Genomic DNA, 15,961 nt, shown 5'->3' on the forward strand with positions numbered 1-15,961 from the left:
GGAAAAAACTATATAGTTAGACATACTTTAATATATATATATTCAAAATATTACATATTTTATCATTAATTATGAATTTTCTATCACATATCGAGAAAAATACACTTAGATACATGCATTATTACCAGATAAGAGAGAGAGGTGATCAAGATTTGTTATGTATCTAGGATAAATGCAAATCACACTAGATACACACTAAATAAATGTATCTAGTGTGATTTGCATGTATCTGGGATACCAATGAGCAAGATTTGTTACGAATCGTATATACATGCAAATCCACTTGGATACAATGTGTCTAGATAAAATTACACCTACTTTTATCTTCATGTATTCTGAGATACATGTATCTGAACATATCTGAACGCACCAAAATTTGATAAGATACATAATATTACAAACTAGAATATATCTAAATAATTAACTTCTAAGCTAAATGAAGTATTAAAAGTCAAACACTATACAATATTCAAAAAGAAGAAGAACACAAGTTAAACTAGTGTACAAAAAGCATAACCAAATAAATAAATAGTATACAAAAATAAATAAAATCACAAAAAAAAGAATACGAATCACTACCCATATTACGACTAAACGACACAAAAAAAGTAATTGCAGAGCATGTGGGTTGTGGACCCCACTCTTATTTACTCCAAATTGGGTCCCACAATACTGACGTGGTGTCCTCTATGGGTCCCACCTTAAATGCGTTTTATTTTTTTTTCTAAAAATAATTTTGTGCGCTCCAGCTGCCTCGAAAAACGAGCGGATTTCAAATCTATATTTAAATTTAATTAATAAAATTTTTGAAAACAAAAATAAAGTTGGACAAAGGTACAAACAGTTGTGCATTAAGGTACAAACGATTTATACTTTTGGTTAATGTTGGGATAAGATACGACAGCTGTATTTTACTGACACGTGTCCGTCCTAATTATTTTTCCCTCTCTTTTTTTTCGGGTTTTTGGTTTTTTTTTTTTTGAACCGGCTAAGGTTGGCTCGGCTTATGAGCTTGGAATGTGAAATTACTTTTATGCACTTGGTAAAATAAAACGATGTTGTTGGGTGAATCTTAGATAGTTGATGCAGTTGCTGGAGATGTACCAGACAAGGTAGTAGTACTAGAAAATCAATATTCGTTTTGAGATTCGATTAATAAGAATTGTGGTAGAACGATAAGTACTTTTTTTGGGTTTTTGAGTACGAAATCGTTTTTGTTAGAGAGTGCTCTCAATATGGGATTGTCCCGTGTGAATTCAAATTTAGTCGGGTTTGAATGTAAATTTACGGAGTCGCATTCGTTGAAGAGCGATTTACCTCCAATATAGGATTGTCCGGTGTGAATCCAAAATTTAGTCAAATTTTAATGCGAGATCGTTAAAGGTTGTAGTAGAGTGGTAAGTTATCTTTCATCCTTAATCAGAGGTCTCGTGTTCGAGTCCTATTGGATACGGAGAATGTTTTACTTTCAATGCGAGACTATCCGACGCAAATACAAATTCAATCGGACTTCAATGTGGGTATACTCAATGTGGGTATACATAGTCGTATTTGTTACTCCAATGTGAGGTTTATATAGTTGTCTTTGCTAGAGAGCGTTTTATCTATCCCAATATGGGATTGTCCAACGCGAATTCAAATTTAGTCAAAATTTAACGTGAGTATACAAAGTTATCTTTATTAAAGAGCTTCTTTATTAAAAAGCATTTAACCTACTCTAATATGGAACTGCCCGACGCGAACTCAAATTAAGTCGAACTTTAATGTGGGTTGGTTCAATATAGGTATACTCAATGTGGGTATACATATATAGTCGTATTTGTTACTCCAATGTGAGGTATATATAGTCGTCTTTGTTAAAGAGTGTTTTACCTGATGAGATTGTCCGACGTGAATTTAAATTTAGTCGAACTTTAATGTGAGTATACAAAGTTATCTTTATTAAAGAGCGTCTTTGTTAGAAAGCATTTTACTTACCCCAATATGGGACCGTCTGACGCGAATTCAAATTTAGTCAAACTTTAATGCGAATATACAAAGTTATCTTTATTAAAGAGTGTTTTATCTCTAACGTAAAACTGTTCAGCGCAATCTAAATTTAATTGAATTGTATTACGAATACTAAACATCGAATATGAATTCAAAATAAATAAATAAATTTGATTAGGGATAAAGTAAAATTTATCTCGGCATCAAAATCTTCAATAATTTTGAATTATAGGGGTAGTTATTCTCGATTATGTGTCCTTTCACATAATGAATGCAACACTATTATTTTGACATTATCAACTCTTTAATTTCCACATTATTAATGTTTGGTATAAGTTCTGGACTTGGTAGAGATGTACAATATTTTTTAGTGATAATAGATGATTAATTGATTACTTTCATCAATTTAATATGAGTCCGGAACCTAAAGGGCAAAAAAAATGGTCAAAAATTCCAAAAGGGCACATCACTTTTTATTTTAGCCAAAAGGGCAAAATCGCTGCGTCAGCAGCGATTTTCCTCTGACAAAATGACAAAATCGCTGCCCTAGCAGCGATTTCGTCTAAAAAAAATTTTTATTTTTTTTTATTAAAAATCGCTGCCACAGCAGCGATTTTGTAAAAAAAAATTATTTTTTATTAAAAATCGCTGCTGTGGCAGCGATTTTTAATAAAAAAAAATAAAAATTTTTTTTAGACGAAATCGCTGCTAGGGCAGCGAAATGATAAACAAGACGACAGTATACTCAATAAAATTGTTGAAGCATGAGGAAAATTGAATTATATATCATAAATAATAATAAAAGAATATTAAATTAAAAGAAAAACTTTTTTTTTAAAATTCTTAACCAAATTCGCTGCTATAGCAGCGATTTTGAAGAAAGAAAAGTTTTTTTTTTTTTTGAGAAAATATGCAGCGATTTTTATTTTTGTTTTGTCAGAAGCCCTTTTGGTTAATTTTTTTTTTGATGTGCTGTTTTAGTTTTTTTAAAGAAAAAAAAGTAGCGATTTTTAATTTAATAAAAAAAAATAAAAAATTTTTTTAGACGAAATCGCTGCTAGGGCAGCGATTTTGCCCTTTTGGCTAAAATAAAAAGTGATGTGCCCTTTTGAAATTTTTGACCATTTTTTTTGCCCTTTAGGCTCTGGACTCAATTTAATATACTCATAAGATAATAGTAGTAAAATATTGTGATAACGAAAACATAATAAATTATAAATGATAATAGATATCAAAAGCAAGAAGTTGCATGAACATATAAGACTAATACTACGAGAGATACAGAGCTCCAAATTACAACCAAGTCTCATCCAATCGAAAAACAAGACAACAGAACCTCACTATCTACCAATCTTCTACATTAATCTTCGACTTGTAGACCCTCCTACCTAAAGTTATCCCTTATGTAAGTTGAAACTCCGTCATAATTTGTTTAATCACTTTTCTCTAATACTTCGACTACCTCTACCTTTCTTCGTACTTATTATATCTAAAACATCTAACATCAGGACATCAATTCATTCCATCTTTACATGTCCAAATCAACTCGATTTTACTTTCTTCATTTTGTTAATCTCACTTACTGTATCCAAAATATCCTCATATACCGCATTTCCATCCCTATATCTTATAGAGTCTAAATATAAAAAAATTCTTAACTAGCCAACAATCGTTCTCCTACAATAAAATTGATTTAACCTCCCTTGTACCTTTATATGACAAAATTCAAAAGAAAACAGCTCCAAACCAGGAAACATAACTTATTGAATTGTCCCTTTCAAAAAGCCTCGGATTCCTTTGTACACATAAATCTTTCGGCTCAACACTCAACCGACTCAGAGCCGAGCCGGCTCTATTAAGCCGCTAAATATCCAAACCGGCTTCATGAGATAAGGAAGAAAACGCCAAGTGACCGTACAAGTGGGTCTCTCTCCTCTCTCTTCTTTTTTAGCAGCAGAAGAAGAAGCAGGTCGTTTCCATTCCAATGGAAGTTGTGAAGCATTTACTGTATGCATTTTTCTCTCTCTAAAAACTACTGCAAAAACTAATCACTTTCTCTCTCTAGATTACTCAGAAATTTGTGTTCAAACCAGATTGCATTTCAATTGAATCTGATTACAAAATCAATCTGCTCCCTCGGTACTCTGAATCAACTGTATTTGCATTCAAACTGAGGTAACGTAAGCTGTTGAAGGATTTGACGTGTTTGAATTTTTTTTTTCTATAGTTTGTTTTGGTTTGTGTGTTCTACGCAATGTGGAAAAAACTTTTTTTTTAATCTTTTTTTCAAATTGGAATAATTAATAATTCGGAGTTCTTCTCTGATTTGCTGTTTTTTTTGTTTGAATTTGATGAATGGATTCGGCATGATTGATAGGTTTTGAGTTTCAGTTTTTTTGAAGTTTTACATTGAAAAAATGATTCTTCTTCTTCTTCTCTTTTTTCACTTTGAGATTAATGATTGTGAGCTCTTATCTAATTTGCAGTTTTTTTTTGTTTGAATCTAATGAATTTGTTGAACGGATTTCAGCATGATTGATTGGCTTGAGTGTCAGTTTTTTGAAGTTTTACCTTCGGATATTTGCTTCTTCTTTTTTTCACTTTGAAATTAATGATTTGTGAGCTTTTTGTTTGAGTCTACTGAATTTGTTGAACGGATTTCAGCATGATTGCTTGGTTTGAGTATCACTTTGTTGAAGTTTTACATTGAGAAATTATTAATTTTTCTCTAATCGATTGAATTTGTTGAACGAATTCAGCATGATTGCTTGATTGAATGTCAGTTTTTTGAAGTTTAATATTGAGATTTTTGCTTTTTTTTTTCTTTTCACATCGAAATTAATATTGAATGTCACTTTTTTGAAGTTTTACATTGGGAAACTGATTTTTTTGTAGTCACATCAACTATTCTGATTTACAGTTTTTTTTTTATATTTAAATTTTTTTGGTAAACATGATTGATTGCTTGAGTTTTAGTTTGTTTGATCTTCAATTCAATGAGAAAATACTTTTTTTTGTTGTTAATTTCTCTATTTACCTCTCTCTTTTTTTTTCTTCAATTTTTTTGTCACTATTTTGATACTTTATGCATTGAGAAAAGTCCAATTTTCCCAGTCAAATAAACAATTCTTAGCTCTTCTAAGCTTTGCAGTTTTATTAATTTTAGTTGTCTTTGTCAAGTGGAAAATATTCTTCTAATCAAATTTAAATTAGCAGAATTGCGATTAGCGAACATGTAGTGTATATATTCTACATGTTAGCTAAGAAGGATTTTTGTTTCTAATTTTGATTGAATTGGATATGCTTTAGAAATAAGGTATCTACTTTTTTATAGGCAGTAGATTATAGTGGATCATGCATTCTTGCATTTATTACTCATGCTGAATCCGTGACTTGCAGAAATTTAATTGCTTGTTAGCTCATAGCATTCAACATTCCATAAGAAATTTCGTGTCTGTCTATCAGATCTTAAACATCACTCTCTTTTTGTGTCTCTCCTTTGAGTATATATATGGCTGTATGAAAATGCCTTATTTGATGGCTACCTTTTTGACATTCTTGATAATCGCTTTTTCAGGATTTTCGTTAGCTTGATTGATTCTGGTTCTTGAAACTTAGAAAATTTTTAGTCTCGATTGTGAGGTGAATCGCGTTCTTAGGACTGGAGATTCTATAGAAAGGTATCTGAATTGAGATTCTTGGGGTTTAGTTCTGTACTGGAAGTTGAAGTTTTATCTGCTACCAAGTTTGCTGTTATTGGGGATTTGTTATTTCATTGTCTGATCATGATGAGGACGAGCAAGGGAGAAAGAATTAGTCACTATATAGAATTCCGTAGTTTGGTTCCAGAGTATCAGTAGCTGATTCAATTCTGATTTCCGTTGCTATCTTCATTGGGGTCACTGATTAGTTAGTTGTTGAGACGAGCAAAATGCTGGAGACTCAGTTATGTCCTACTCGGGTGTTATCACCTTTCCGTGAAGAGAGTGGAGATGAGGAGTTGTCTGTACTTCCGAGGCATACCAAAGTTATTGTGACGGGAAACAACAGAACCAAGAGTGTTTTGCTGGGGCTTCAGGGAGTTGTCAAGAAGGCTGTTGGGCTTGGTGGTTGGCATTGGCTGGTGAGTCCTTCATTCTTTTTCGATCGTGTATATTATTCCAAAAATGACTCTTCCTAATTAACTGTTGAACTGCTATATCCATTTGATTGTGGAATTAGTAGTATTAAACTTATTTGTCTCAAAACTATGAAGGTCCTGAAAAATGGGGTTGAAGTCAAGCTACAAAGAAATGCATTGAGTGTGCTAGAGCCTCCCACGGGGGATGAAGATGAGGACGATTATGACTTTGATGACTCGACCAGTGGTTCAGAACTTGGTGAAAAAGAAAACCATCACTTTGGTTAGTCTCCATTATCTGAACTTTGTTTTATCAGTTATTCTAATTCCTGAAAAAGGTTTCTTATTTGATTATAATCCTTGTATTTGGAAGCTACTGGTGTCGTATACAGAAAAGTGAGCAAGCCTAGAGTTCGATATACAAGGCCATGGGCCTTATCTGGACCACCAAAGACAATGAACCGTGGCAATTGCAGAGACGTTGAAACTAACTATTTGCAACCGGTAAGCACATAAAGTAGAGTTCATCTTGTCCAGTGTTTGAGCTGATGTTGTGGTATTACAGAAACTCATTGGTAGTTTGTGAATTGTGATGGTCTTGCTTGTTTTCATTAAACTGTTTCATTTTCGGACTATCAGAGGTTGAACTTGGCAAAACTCGGAACTGGTTCATTATGGAGGTACTGGCGAAACTTCAACCTTGTAAGTTCCTGCCAACACGAATCATTTTCAGAGCTCGATCAAACATGTTACTTCAAGTTAGTAACAGTTTTCGCGTATATGCAGGCACATATTAGCCCTAACCCGACAAAAGAACAACTGCTTAGCGCTGTTCAGCAACACTTTTCGTCACAGGTCTGGTTCATTTTCGTGCTATGCTTAACTACATAAATCTTACTCATCCCCATCTTACCCTAACATCATCCTTACGATCTTAATCTTTTCAGCGAGTTGACGAGGTACAAGTGGTGATGGAATTTATCCGCGCAGCCAAGAAACTAAGATCAACTGACACACATTGAGATTTATCGATGACGATGATAGGGAGGGAAATTTGTGAAGGAAGGTTGGATTATTATCTGTAATATAATGCAATGCATATATAGAGTAAATATTTATGAACCTCTAACTTAGTTCAGCTAATTATAGAACTCTACTAATAGAGACTGGTGGGAGCTTCTTTGTTAGCTTACTCCCCCAAAATTGTCTCCCGGATCCCTAACCTTGTATGATCCGGCCCCGACCTGGACCCTGACCCCGTTAAATATAAACTTCATTTCTAGTGTGAATTTTGTGTTGAAGTTAATCGAGGTGTGCGTAAACTGATTTGAGATGAAGAAAATATCTCAAAACATCATTGTTGTTTTTATTATCATATGATTAAATATGTGGATATGGAAGCCAGGCTGTAAATAGGTGTCACGAGTCAACTAGAAGTTGGCAGATGTAGACTCATTAGTGTGGAGTTATATTTTTATTAAATATATCTACCAACCAAAGAAAATATTATATATTTGTGCAACAAAACCTAACATTGGCTTTAAGATTAATAATATTTGAAAGTAAAAATGAATTATTATATGAGAGATTGAGAATAGTCCCTTTCTCTTCACGTTATAATATTAAAAGTTGGTACCAAAACAATTCTATTATTGGTCCCTACAAAAGATTTTGTGCAAAAGGGTAGGGAGACTTATTTGGATTTACTCTATTATTTCTGTTTTAGTGGACCCACTTTGTTCCCTTCACTCTCCACTCGTTTATAATTGAGGTCCACACAAGTTGAATTATGAAAAATATTTGAAATTAATCAAAGTTTAGCAACTTCTTTGTTTGGAAATAAAATTTGGACATAGATATCTCCAATGGTCATGGTTGGATCGAAATAATAGAATGTCATGCGAAAAAATAATAATTGTAAATTTTAAACAATGATAAACAAAGAAAGTACACTCAAACCACATACCTTCGTATAAGAAAATTAATACAAAAGAATATAAAAAATGATCCCCGTGGCGGAGCTAGAAATTTTATTAAGGGGATCCAAGAATAATAGTGTGTGACTCTCAAAATAAAATAAATATATTGGGATATTTGAGATTCGAAACAGAATTTCCTTCATTCAAATAGACACCCATTATGACTGCACCAAAGACATAACTTTTATCAAGAGTGTCCAACTTTAAATATATATTTTTTAAATATAGAATTTGACATATATATAATGTAATTTTCCGACGGAGAGTGTCAACACCCACGGGCGCCCCCCCCCCCTCCCCCACACACATTCAAATCAAACAACTCTTTAAACAACTATAATGTAGATGCGGAAAATAAAGCGACCCAAATATAATTCTTTGCTGAAATAAAACTAAATATGATTAAATAGAAATTTTAGAACAAATCATAACAATAATTTTTTTATACTCGAAGATAATATCTTGAAGTTGAAATTTTAGATATTAAGCTTCAATGCAATTGTATATCATAACAATATTTTAATGACTTAATAAACGGTGACTCTTTTTGAATTAACAGGTCCCAAAAGTAGACAAACCGCACTATTTTTGCATTAAAAATTGTGAGGTGGGAAATATCTTTGTGTTAAATTATTTCTTTTTGTGGTGTTTTCTATGTGAAAGTCAAACAGCAAGTGGAGTGTAAATTCATACTCTCCCGTCCCTAATTACTTGTCTATTTTGACAAATAAAAATCTGATAATTTTTTTTATCTATTATACCCTTAATTAATTATTTTGAAAAAAAGTTTTGAAAATTTTAAAATTTTAATTTATCCACTTCATAATTAATAGGGGTAAAATGATAAACTCACTATGTCAATAATTATTTTCTTAATAGGTGTGTCAATTTCAAAGTGGACAAGTAATTAAGGACAAAGGGAGTATTTAGTCCTCACTTTTCTCCTATTTTATGGAACTCCGAGTTGTTTTGAATACTCATTTCGTTTTAATTTATTTATACTTTATGTGAGTTTATTCATTATCGATAGACCGAGTGAAAACGTTGCTATTGAGTTCCCAACAAGTATTTCATATACTTCATTTCATTTTACTTGATCGTTGTAAAAAAAATAGACGTTACTTTTTACTTGTCAAGAATGATTATGTAAAGAAAGGTAATTAAATAAAATACTCAAATGGAATAAATAGTCATAGTAAAAAAATAGTTTATCCTTTAAGGGATTTAATTATGTTAATCTAAAATTAAAGTTAGAATTAATCTAGCATAAAAATTAGAGCAACTTTCACATATAGCAAACATAAAAATCAAATTTGTATGTTATAGCTATAGTTTGTATAATTGCGCTCCATAACAAACTTTATGTTTGCTATGGAGCATCAGATTGTATAACTCGCTGTCTTCAGATTTGTATAATATCGTTGGCTAACCATTTGTATAAATCGATGTCAGCCTCTCGTTTGTATAAATCGCTAGCACCCTCTCAATTCAATTTTATGTGTTTGTATATCTGCATAAAATTTGAATTTGTATACAATTGAATCGAAATAAAACGTTTGTATATCAAATCTCTCTCTCTCTATCGAGATTTATACAAACATAAATTATACATTGTATTTTGTATAATCTGTGTTTGTATAAAGCGAAAAAGGGAGAAAGACAAAAGAGAACTGGACAGAAGAATATTTGTATTGTATAATTATTAGTGTATAGGATGAAGATATATGTATTTGCATGTGTATATACAATTTTCTCTTGCTTTATACAAACAGAAACATAATTTATACATTTCTGTTTGTATAAGCGAGAGAGGCGAGGGAGAGACTGGCGAGCGAGATCTGGGAGAGGGGAACGAATTATATGTATATATACAATTTTCTCTCGCTTTATACAAACACAAACGCATTTTATACATTTGCGTTTGTATAAAAGCGAGAGTGGCGAGCGAGATTCACCAGGGAGAAAGGCGAAATAACAACAGTTTGCTACAGAGTACAATTAAATCAAACTGTGGTTATGACATTTAATTTGAATTAATAGTTTGCTATTATATACTAAAAATTACAATCAAAAGCATTAAGGTCTTGGGCCAAAGATAATAATATGAATTTAGGCCCAATCCTTAGTTGCTGCTCTTCTGGACTAAAGTATTGGGCCTAACAACTGCTGCATCTCACTTGGGCTTGAGGCCCGTTTTACTGTATATTCAGCTGTGTACCATGTATACATTTTCCTTATATCATGTATATCTATGCGTATGTTGTATATCAGCCTTTATTTTAGCTTCACTTCCTTCTTTGGATAGATAGACAAGACTCAAACAGCAAATGGAGTGTAGATTCGTATTTATTCCTCAGTTTTCTCCTATTATGGAACTCTATGTTTCAAAATGCTCTCTCCGTTTTAATTTATTCATATTTTAAAATATGTGTTCGAGTCAAATCGGATTTCTATATAAAAGGTCAACTAAGCTTAAGTGAGTTTATCCAGTATCGATGGGCCAAGTGAAAACGTTCTTATTGGGTTTCCAACATATATTTATATTCGCTTCCGTTTTTTCATTTTACTTTATTCTTATATCAAAAATAGACGTTTCATTTTTACTTTTTTATTTTAGTAAATTAAGAGAATTTATTATTTTTCCCTTGTACTAACCTTAGTATTAAATAATTACATAAAATAATTGTATTCAAATTTAGAGTTCTAAAGCATCATTAATAAGATTAGTTTGATAAAACAAACCTTTAATTAATTTTTTTAAGAGGTGTGTCAAGCCAAAAATAAAAAAAAATGGCCATTTACAAACCTCAAAGAGAAAATGGTGAATTCTTGTGAAAAAATGGTCATTCGTTCATGAATTTTGCCACATACATTTTTACAAAAGAAATAATAAATCAATGGCCTTTCTTGATACACACATTAATACATAAGGTATTCAATATATAACTTATGTATATTATGTATATGTTGAATAAGAGCCAAAAAAAATAAAATAATCATTTACAAACCTTAGAGGGGAAATGGTGAATTCTTTTGAAAAAATGGTCATTTGTTCATGAATTTAAGGAATTTCATACTTCCACTCATTAGTATAACTTATATATATAAAAATCATCACTTTATTTACATTTTGATTCAAAATCAACGCAGCAACCATGTATTGCATGGACCTTAAGTCAACTATACTTGTAAGTAATTAATGTATTCTTATATATGTTTAGAATTGTATATAATCAAATATATACTAATTTTCTTCATCCCTTTTTTTTTCTCTGTGATAGTGTTTTGCATTTTTCTCATTGGTTGATCCCATAGCTACATCGGGGTTGTTTGACCATCTTGGTCCCGTATAGATCACGATATTCTTGTTGGTTGCGCTTGCAATCAACTTTATAATATTCGTGCATCCTGATCTGGTACACCATTGCATCAGATGATTTAATGTTATCATGAGGGCCCAAAGCATTGTCCCTAGGATGGTCGAGACATTCGATTTACGACGTCTAGCGAAAGAAATTTTGGTCACGTGGAATGTCATATTTGCTTGGAAGATTTTGAGGAAAATGAAAAAGTTAGGGTATTACCTTGTAGTCATATCTAGCACCACAAATGTATAATAGAGTGGATAGTTAGAGATATGACTTGTCCCAATTATAGTACGTAGTAGTAATTTGTAATAAGTTTCAAACGATGACCAAGTAATAAATAATACACTACTACTTCTTTGCTAGAATTCTTACACGTTAATAATTATTCTTGTTTTATACATACATATTATGTCTTTTTGATTAATTTTATCTTAGTTGCTAACTTCAAAATTTGAAATATATATATATATATATATATAAAGTACCAAACTTCGATCTTAATATCTTTTATTTTCTCACGTTTATATCAAGTATAAGAATTCAGTTCGATTCCAAGCTTTCGATCTATCTTAATATCTTTTATTTTTGCTGAAACTATCTTATTGAATCGAAGTGTTTAATACAATACCATACCAAACAATATAAATTGTATAACTTGCTAGTAGCTCTATTTGTTTTTTTGATGTTTAATTTGTTTGCATGGCAAATCTTGAAATTGACCGAATCACTATAGGGACTAGGAGACAAGACTTGTTTTGGAAGGGAAAAAATCTGGAATAAGATGCAATTATCCCCCAAATGTATGGAGTTTTTGTAAGGAAAAATTGTATGAAATAGCAAACTATTAATTCAAATTAAATGTTATAGCTATAGTTTATTTTAATTGTAATTTGCAGCAAACATCCCATTTGTTTGCCATCTGATTCGGTATACAATTAGCAATTTTCGGTATACAATTAGTCATTTTATACATTTCGGTATAAAATGTTTTTGTGTTTGTATAAAGCGAGAGAAAAGTGTATATACAAATACAAATACATATATTTTCATCCTATACACTTATAATTATACAAATACAAATCTTATTATATAAATTCTAATGTATAATGAATTTATACAAAACTGAACAATTTGTATAAAACTGGATGTTTCTAGCGAATTATACAAATCAAAAGCTCCATAGCAAACAAAAAATTTGCTATGGAGCGCAAATATGCAAACTATAGCTATAACATAGCTATATGTGAAAGTTACTCTTTTTGTAAAACGCCCTAACTAATATTGGACGAAGGGGGGTCTTAGCTTTTGGATCATAACAAAATATTTGGGCTTATACAGAATGCTTTAATGGGCTTAAGATTGGACTTTCAACTCTTAGACACTCCACAACTTTGTTACCAGTCTTAATAATCAAGCCCAATTTAAACTAAGCATTTTTAGGCCTTATTTAGATTTTGTTCATGTTTTTGAAAGTTGTGCAAATATAGCCTTTATTAAATTTAAACCTTTCATAAATCGTTAGATTCAGGTCTCAAGTTTGCTCATATATTTCTCAACCTTATAGACAAAGTATTGAAATGTTGTTTAACATTTGCAAAATGCAATATTTTAAACTTATAGTTATTGAGAAAATAGTTTATTCTAATCATGAAAAGGTACCCATGAGTTTAAAATAATTTTTCTCCATTCTAAAATACCACAATTATATTGGCTTCATTTTTTTATTTTTTTTTTGTTGATAAGTAAGTTGGTCCTATTATTATAGATTATCCTACATATTTGGAACTAATATATGTTTGATTACTTTATTAAGAGTCTGTTTGACAATGCTGTTAAAATGACTTATTTTTAGAAGCCTCTAAAATAACTTTTCAAAAAAGTGCTTTTGAAAAATAATAATTTGTGTTTGGCTAATTCATTTGAAAAGTGTTTTTCATAAGCAAATTGCGTTTGACTGGTCTTTCTTAACAACATAAACCTACTAATATTATATCAATAAATATTAGATATGAATCATAATTTTCAAAATTAAAAAATTAAATTCATAAAATTTAAATATTAAATTCATCTTTTTGAGTTAACCACGCCACATGAATTAGAATTGAAAAAATAAATTTTGTTATACCAAAACGAATAATGTATCAATTTCTTTGAAAATTCTTCTCTTATTTTTTTCCCCTTGATAGGTCAATTTTTGCAATATACTAGTATGTGAAGAAGAAATAATACAATACGACTAAAATTTAGAAACTTCCGCAAAATGTACACTGATAGTGACTCATCTCGTCAAACGCCGCCCACAGCACCAACTCTACAATTCATCGTAGTTAATTTACTCGTACTCGATATTTATATTAAATTAATAAATATATTCTTATATTTTTTTAATGAAATTTTTGACTTCGCTATTTCGGAACCAATGAACCATAGCTATGTATAGAGGTGGAGCTAGATAATGAGGTGCGAGTTCGGATGAATTCAGTAACTTTTATTTAGATTTTGTTTTTGTATTAAAAAATTGAGCAAGTATGTATAAAAATTTAGTTGTAAACTGATAACTAAGATAAATAATAAATTTAAACAAATTCAGAACTCACAAACTTAAAATCTTAATTAAATTTACGTGTTAACTACATTTTTTCAGCTACCCTAACAATTTGGTCACCAATATAAGAGTAGTATTGTGACTTTTAGGTAGGTGGTGCATAAAATTGAGTGACTTTAATTTTGATGGAGAAAAACAAACTATAGTTTTCTTGTCATTTATGAAAGATAAATCTTTTTAATAATAATGAAAGTTTAATAAAGCGAAATAGACTATTACCATGCAGCGACACAAATAAATTGAGGTAAATTATATGATTTTTTTTTAGTTTTTTTACTTGGTATTTGGAATCAAATTGAAGTCCCAACTAAATTTTAATCGCGCACTATAAAATTCGATTGGGTGAAAGTCTCACAAATTGCACTAAAAGTGTTGTTATTATATTACGTTAAACTTCTATCATTACTTCATATTTGAAGAGTAATACTCTTTAAAATAAATGAAATATAATATATTTCTCATATAAAGAGATAAAAAAATATACTCTTTCTCTCCTAAAATAAATGTCACTTTTAAAAATTCAAAAGAACAAGAAATAATTATTTTTAACTATACTTAGAATATTAAAAAGCTTCTTAATAATACTAGTAATTCTTAAAAAATATCGAATAAATAAGAATAACTTAATAAATTGTATACTAGATTTATTATTTTTATTTATCAACATAAAAAAAAAAACACACACAAATTTTTGGACGAAAAATATAAAATTTATGAATAATTGATTACAAAGCAAACATATTGAAAATAACATGGAATTTCACATTTATTATTTGTTCATGATTCATGAATTCAAGGAGTTTCATATTTTCACGCATTAGTCGTTGCCACGTACAAGTTTCCAAAAGAAAGAATAAATCAATGGTCTTCTCCAATTCCCACATTAATTATTAATAATCAATGAATTTGTACGACTCTTATAATACTTTCGCTCCGTCATCTTTACTCGTTCAGTATTAATTTATTATATTTTCAAAAAATTAATAAATAAAATAATAATTTTATTAGTTGTTATTTAAATATTAACTACTAAAAGTTCATTTGATTAGAAAGACAAAAGATAATTTTAAAAAAATAAAATTTAACATAATTTTATCACATATTCGATTAGGATTCACACAATAACTTTATTCAAAATTAGTTATTTCGAAATAATATTGATCAACAAATTTTGGAATAACTTATTCCTCGACCAAACGACCCTTAAGTGATAAATTATTTTTCGATCTTTCAAATTGAACATTTATTTTTAGTATAACGGACAATAAACAAGGAAGTATAATTTATACTCCCTCCATTCACTTTTACTTGTTCACCATCTCAAAAATATATTTTTATTGTCATTTTTAACATATCAAGAAAAATAAAATATTTTCTTCAAATGTTATGTTTAACATTAATTACTTATTTTTCAAAATCTTATACTCCCTCCCTTTTTCCAACAATAGTTGTCAATTGACTTGACATAGAGAATAATAAGTAGTTTATGATATAAGTAATTTTACCAAATCATTTTATTAAATATAAGTCATATAAATATTGAAAAATGAATAGTAATTAATAACAAGAGTAAATAGATACAAAATGATATATTTATTCATCGATTTTATAAACTTGAAAAGTATTGCTGGACATTTTAAAATAGTACAATGAGTAAGTGACGATAAACAGAGGGAATACTAAATATACTAGGACTATCAATTAATATGAATAATCCGATATAATAATTATGTTTTTTTTAATGAGTGTGTCAAATTTGAACGTGACATGTAAAAATGAACGGAAAGATTAATATAATTCCAAAATTAGAAGTAGTGGTTTTTCATCTGACACACTCTCGCACAAAAGAAGCGCAAGTGCCCAAACGCCTCTTCTTCCCTCCTACCCACCCCCACACCCC

The 15,961-nt window shown here is 30.2% G+C and overlaps 1 protein-coding gene across 1 annotated transcript; it reads left to right on the forward strand.

Annotated features, from left to right (window-relative positions):
• The first annotated feature begins 3,961 nt into the window (after positions 1 to 3,961).
• LOC102590970 (uncharacterized) lies at positions 3,962 to 7,463 on the forward strand. The gene is made up of 7 exons (XM_006343893.2): positions 3,962 to 4,164; positions 5,567 to 6,112; positions 6,245 to 6,392; positions 6,483 to 6,613; positions 6,749 to 6,811; positions 6,896 to 6,964; positions 7,057 to 7,463. Exons 2-7 carry the CDS (start codon positions 5,921 to 5,923, stop codon positions 7,129 to 7,131), a joined length of 678 nt encoding a protein of 225 aa, XP_006343955.1. The 5' UTR covers positions 3,962 to 4,164; positions 5,567 to 5,920; the 3' UTR covers positions 7,132 to 7,463.
• The last annotated feature ends 8,498 nt before the right edge of the window (positions 7,464 to 15,961 follow it).

This window comes from Solanum tuberosum, unplaced genomic scaffold (assembly GCF_000226075.1).
Source record: "Solanum tuberosum cultivar DM 1-3 516 R44 unplaced genomic scaffold, SolTub_3.0 scf00048, whole genome shotgun sequence".
NCBI lineage: Eukaryota > Viridiplantae > Streptophyta > Magnoliopsida > Solanales > Solanaceae > Solanum > Solanum tuberosum.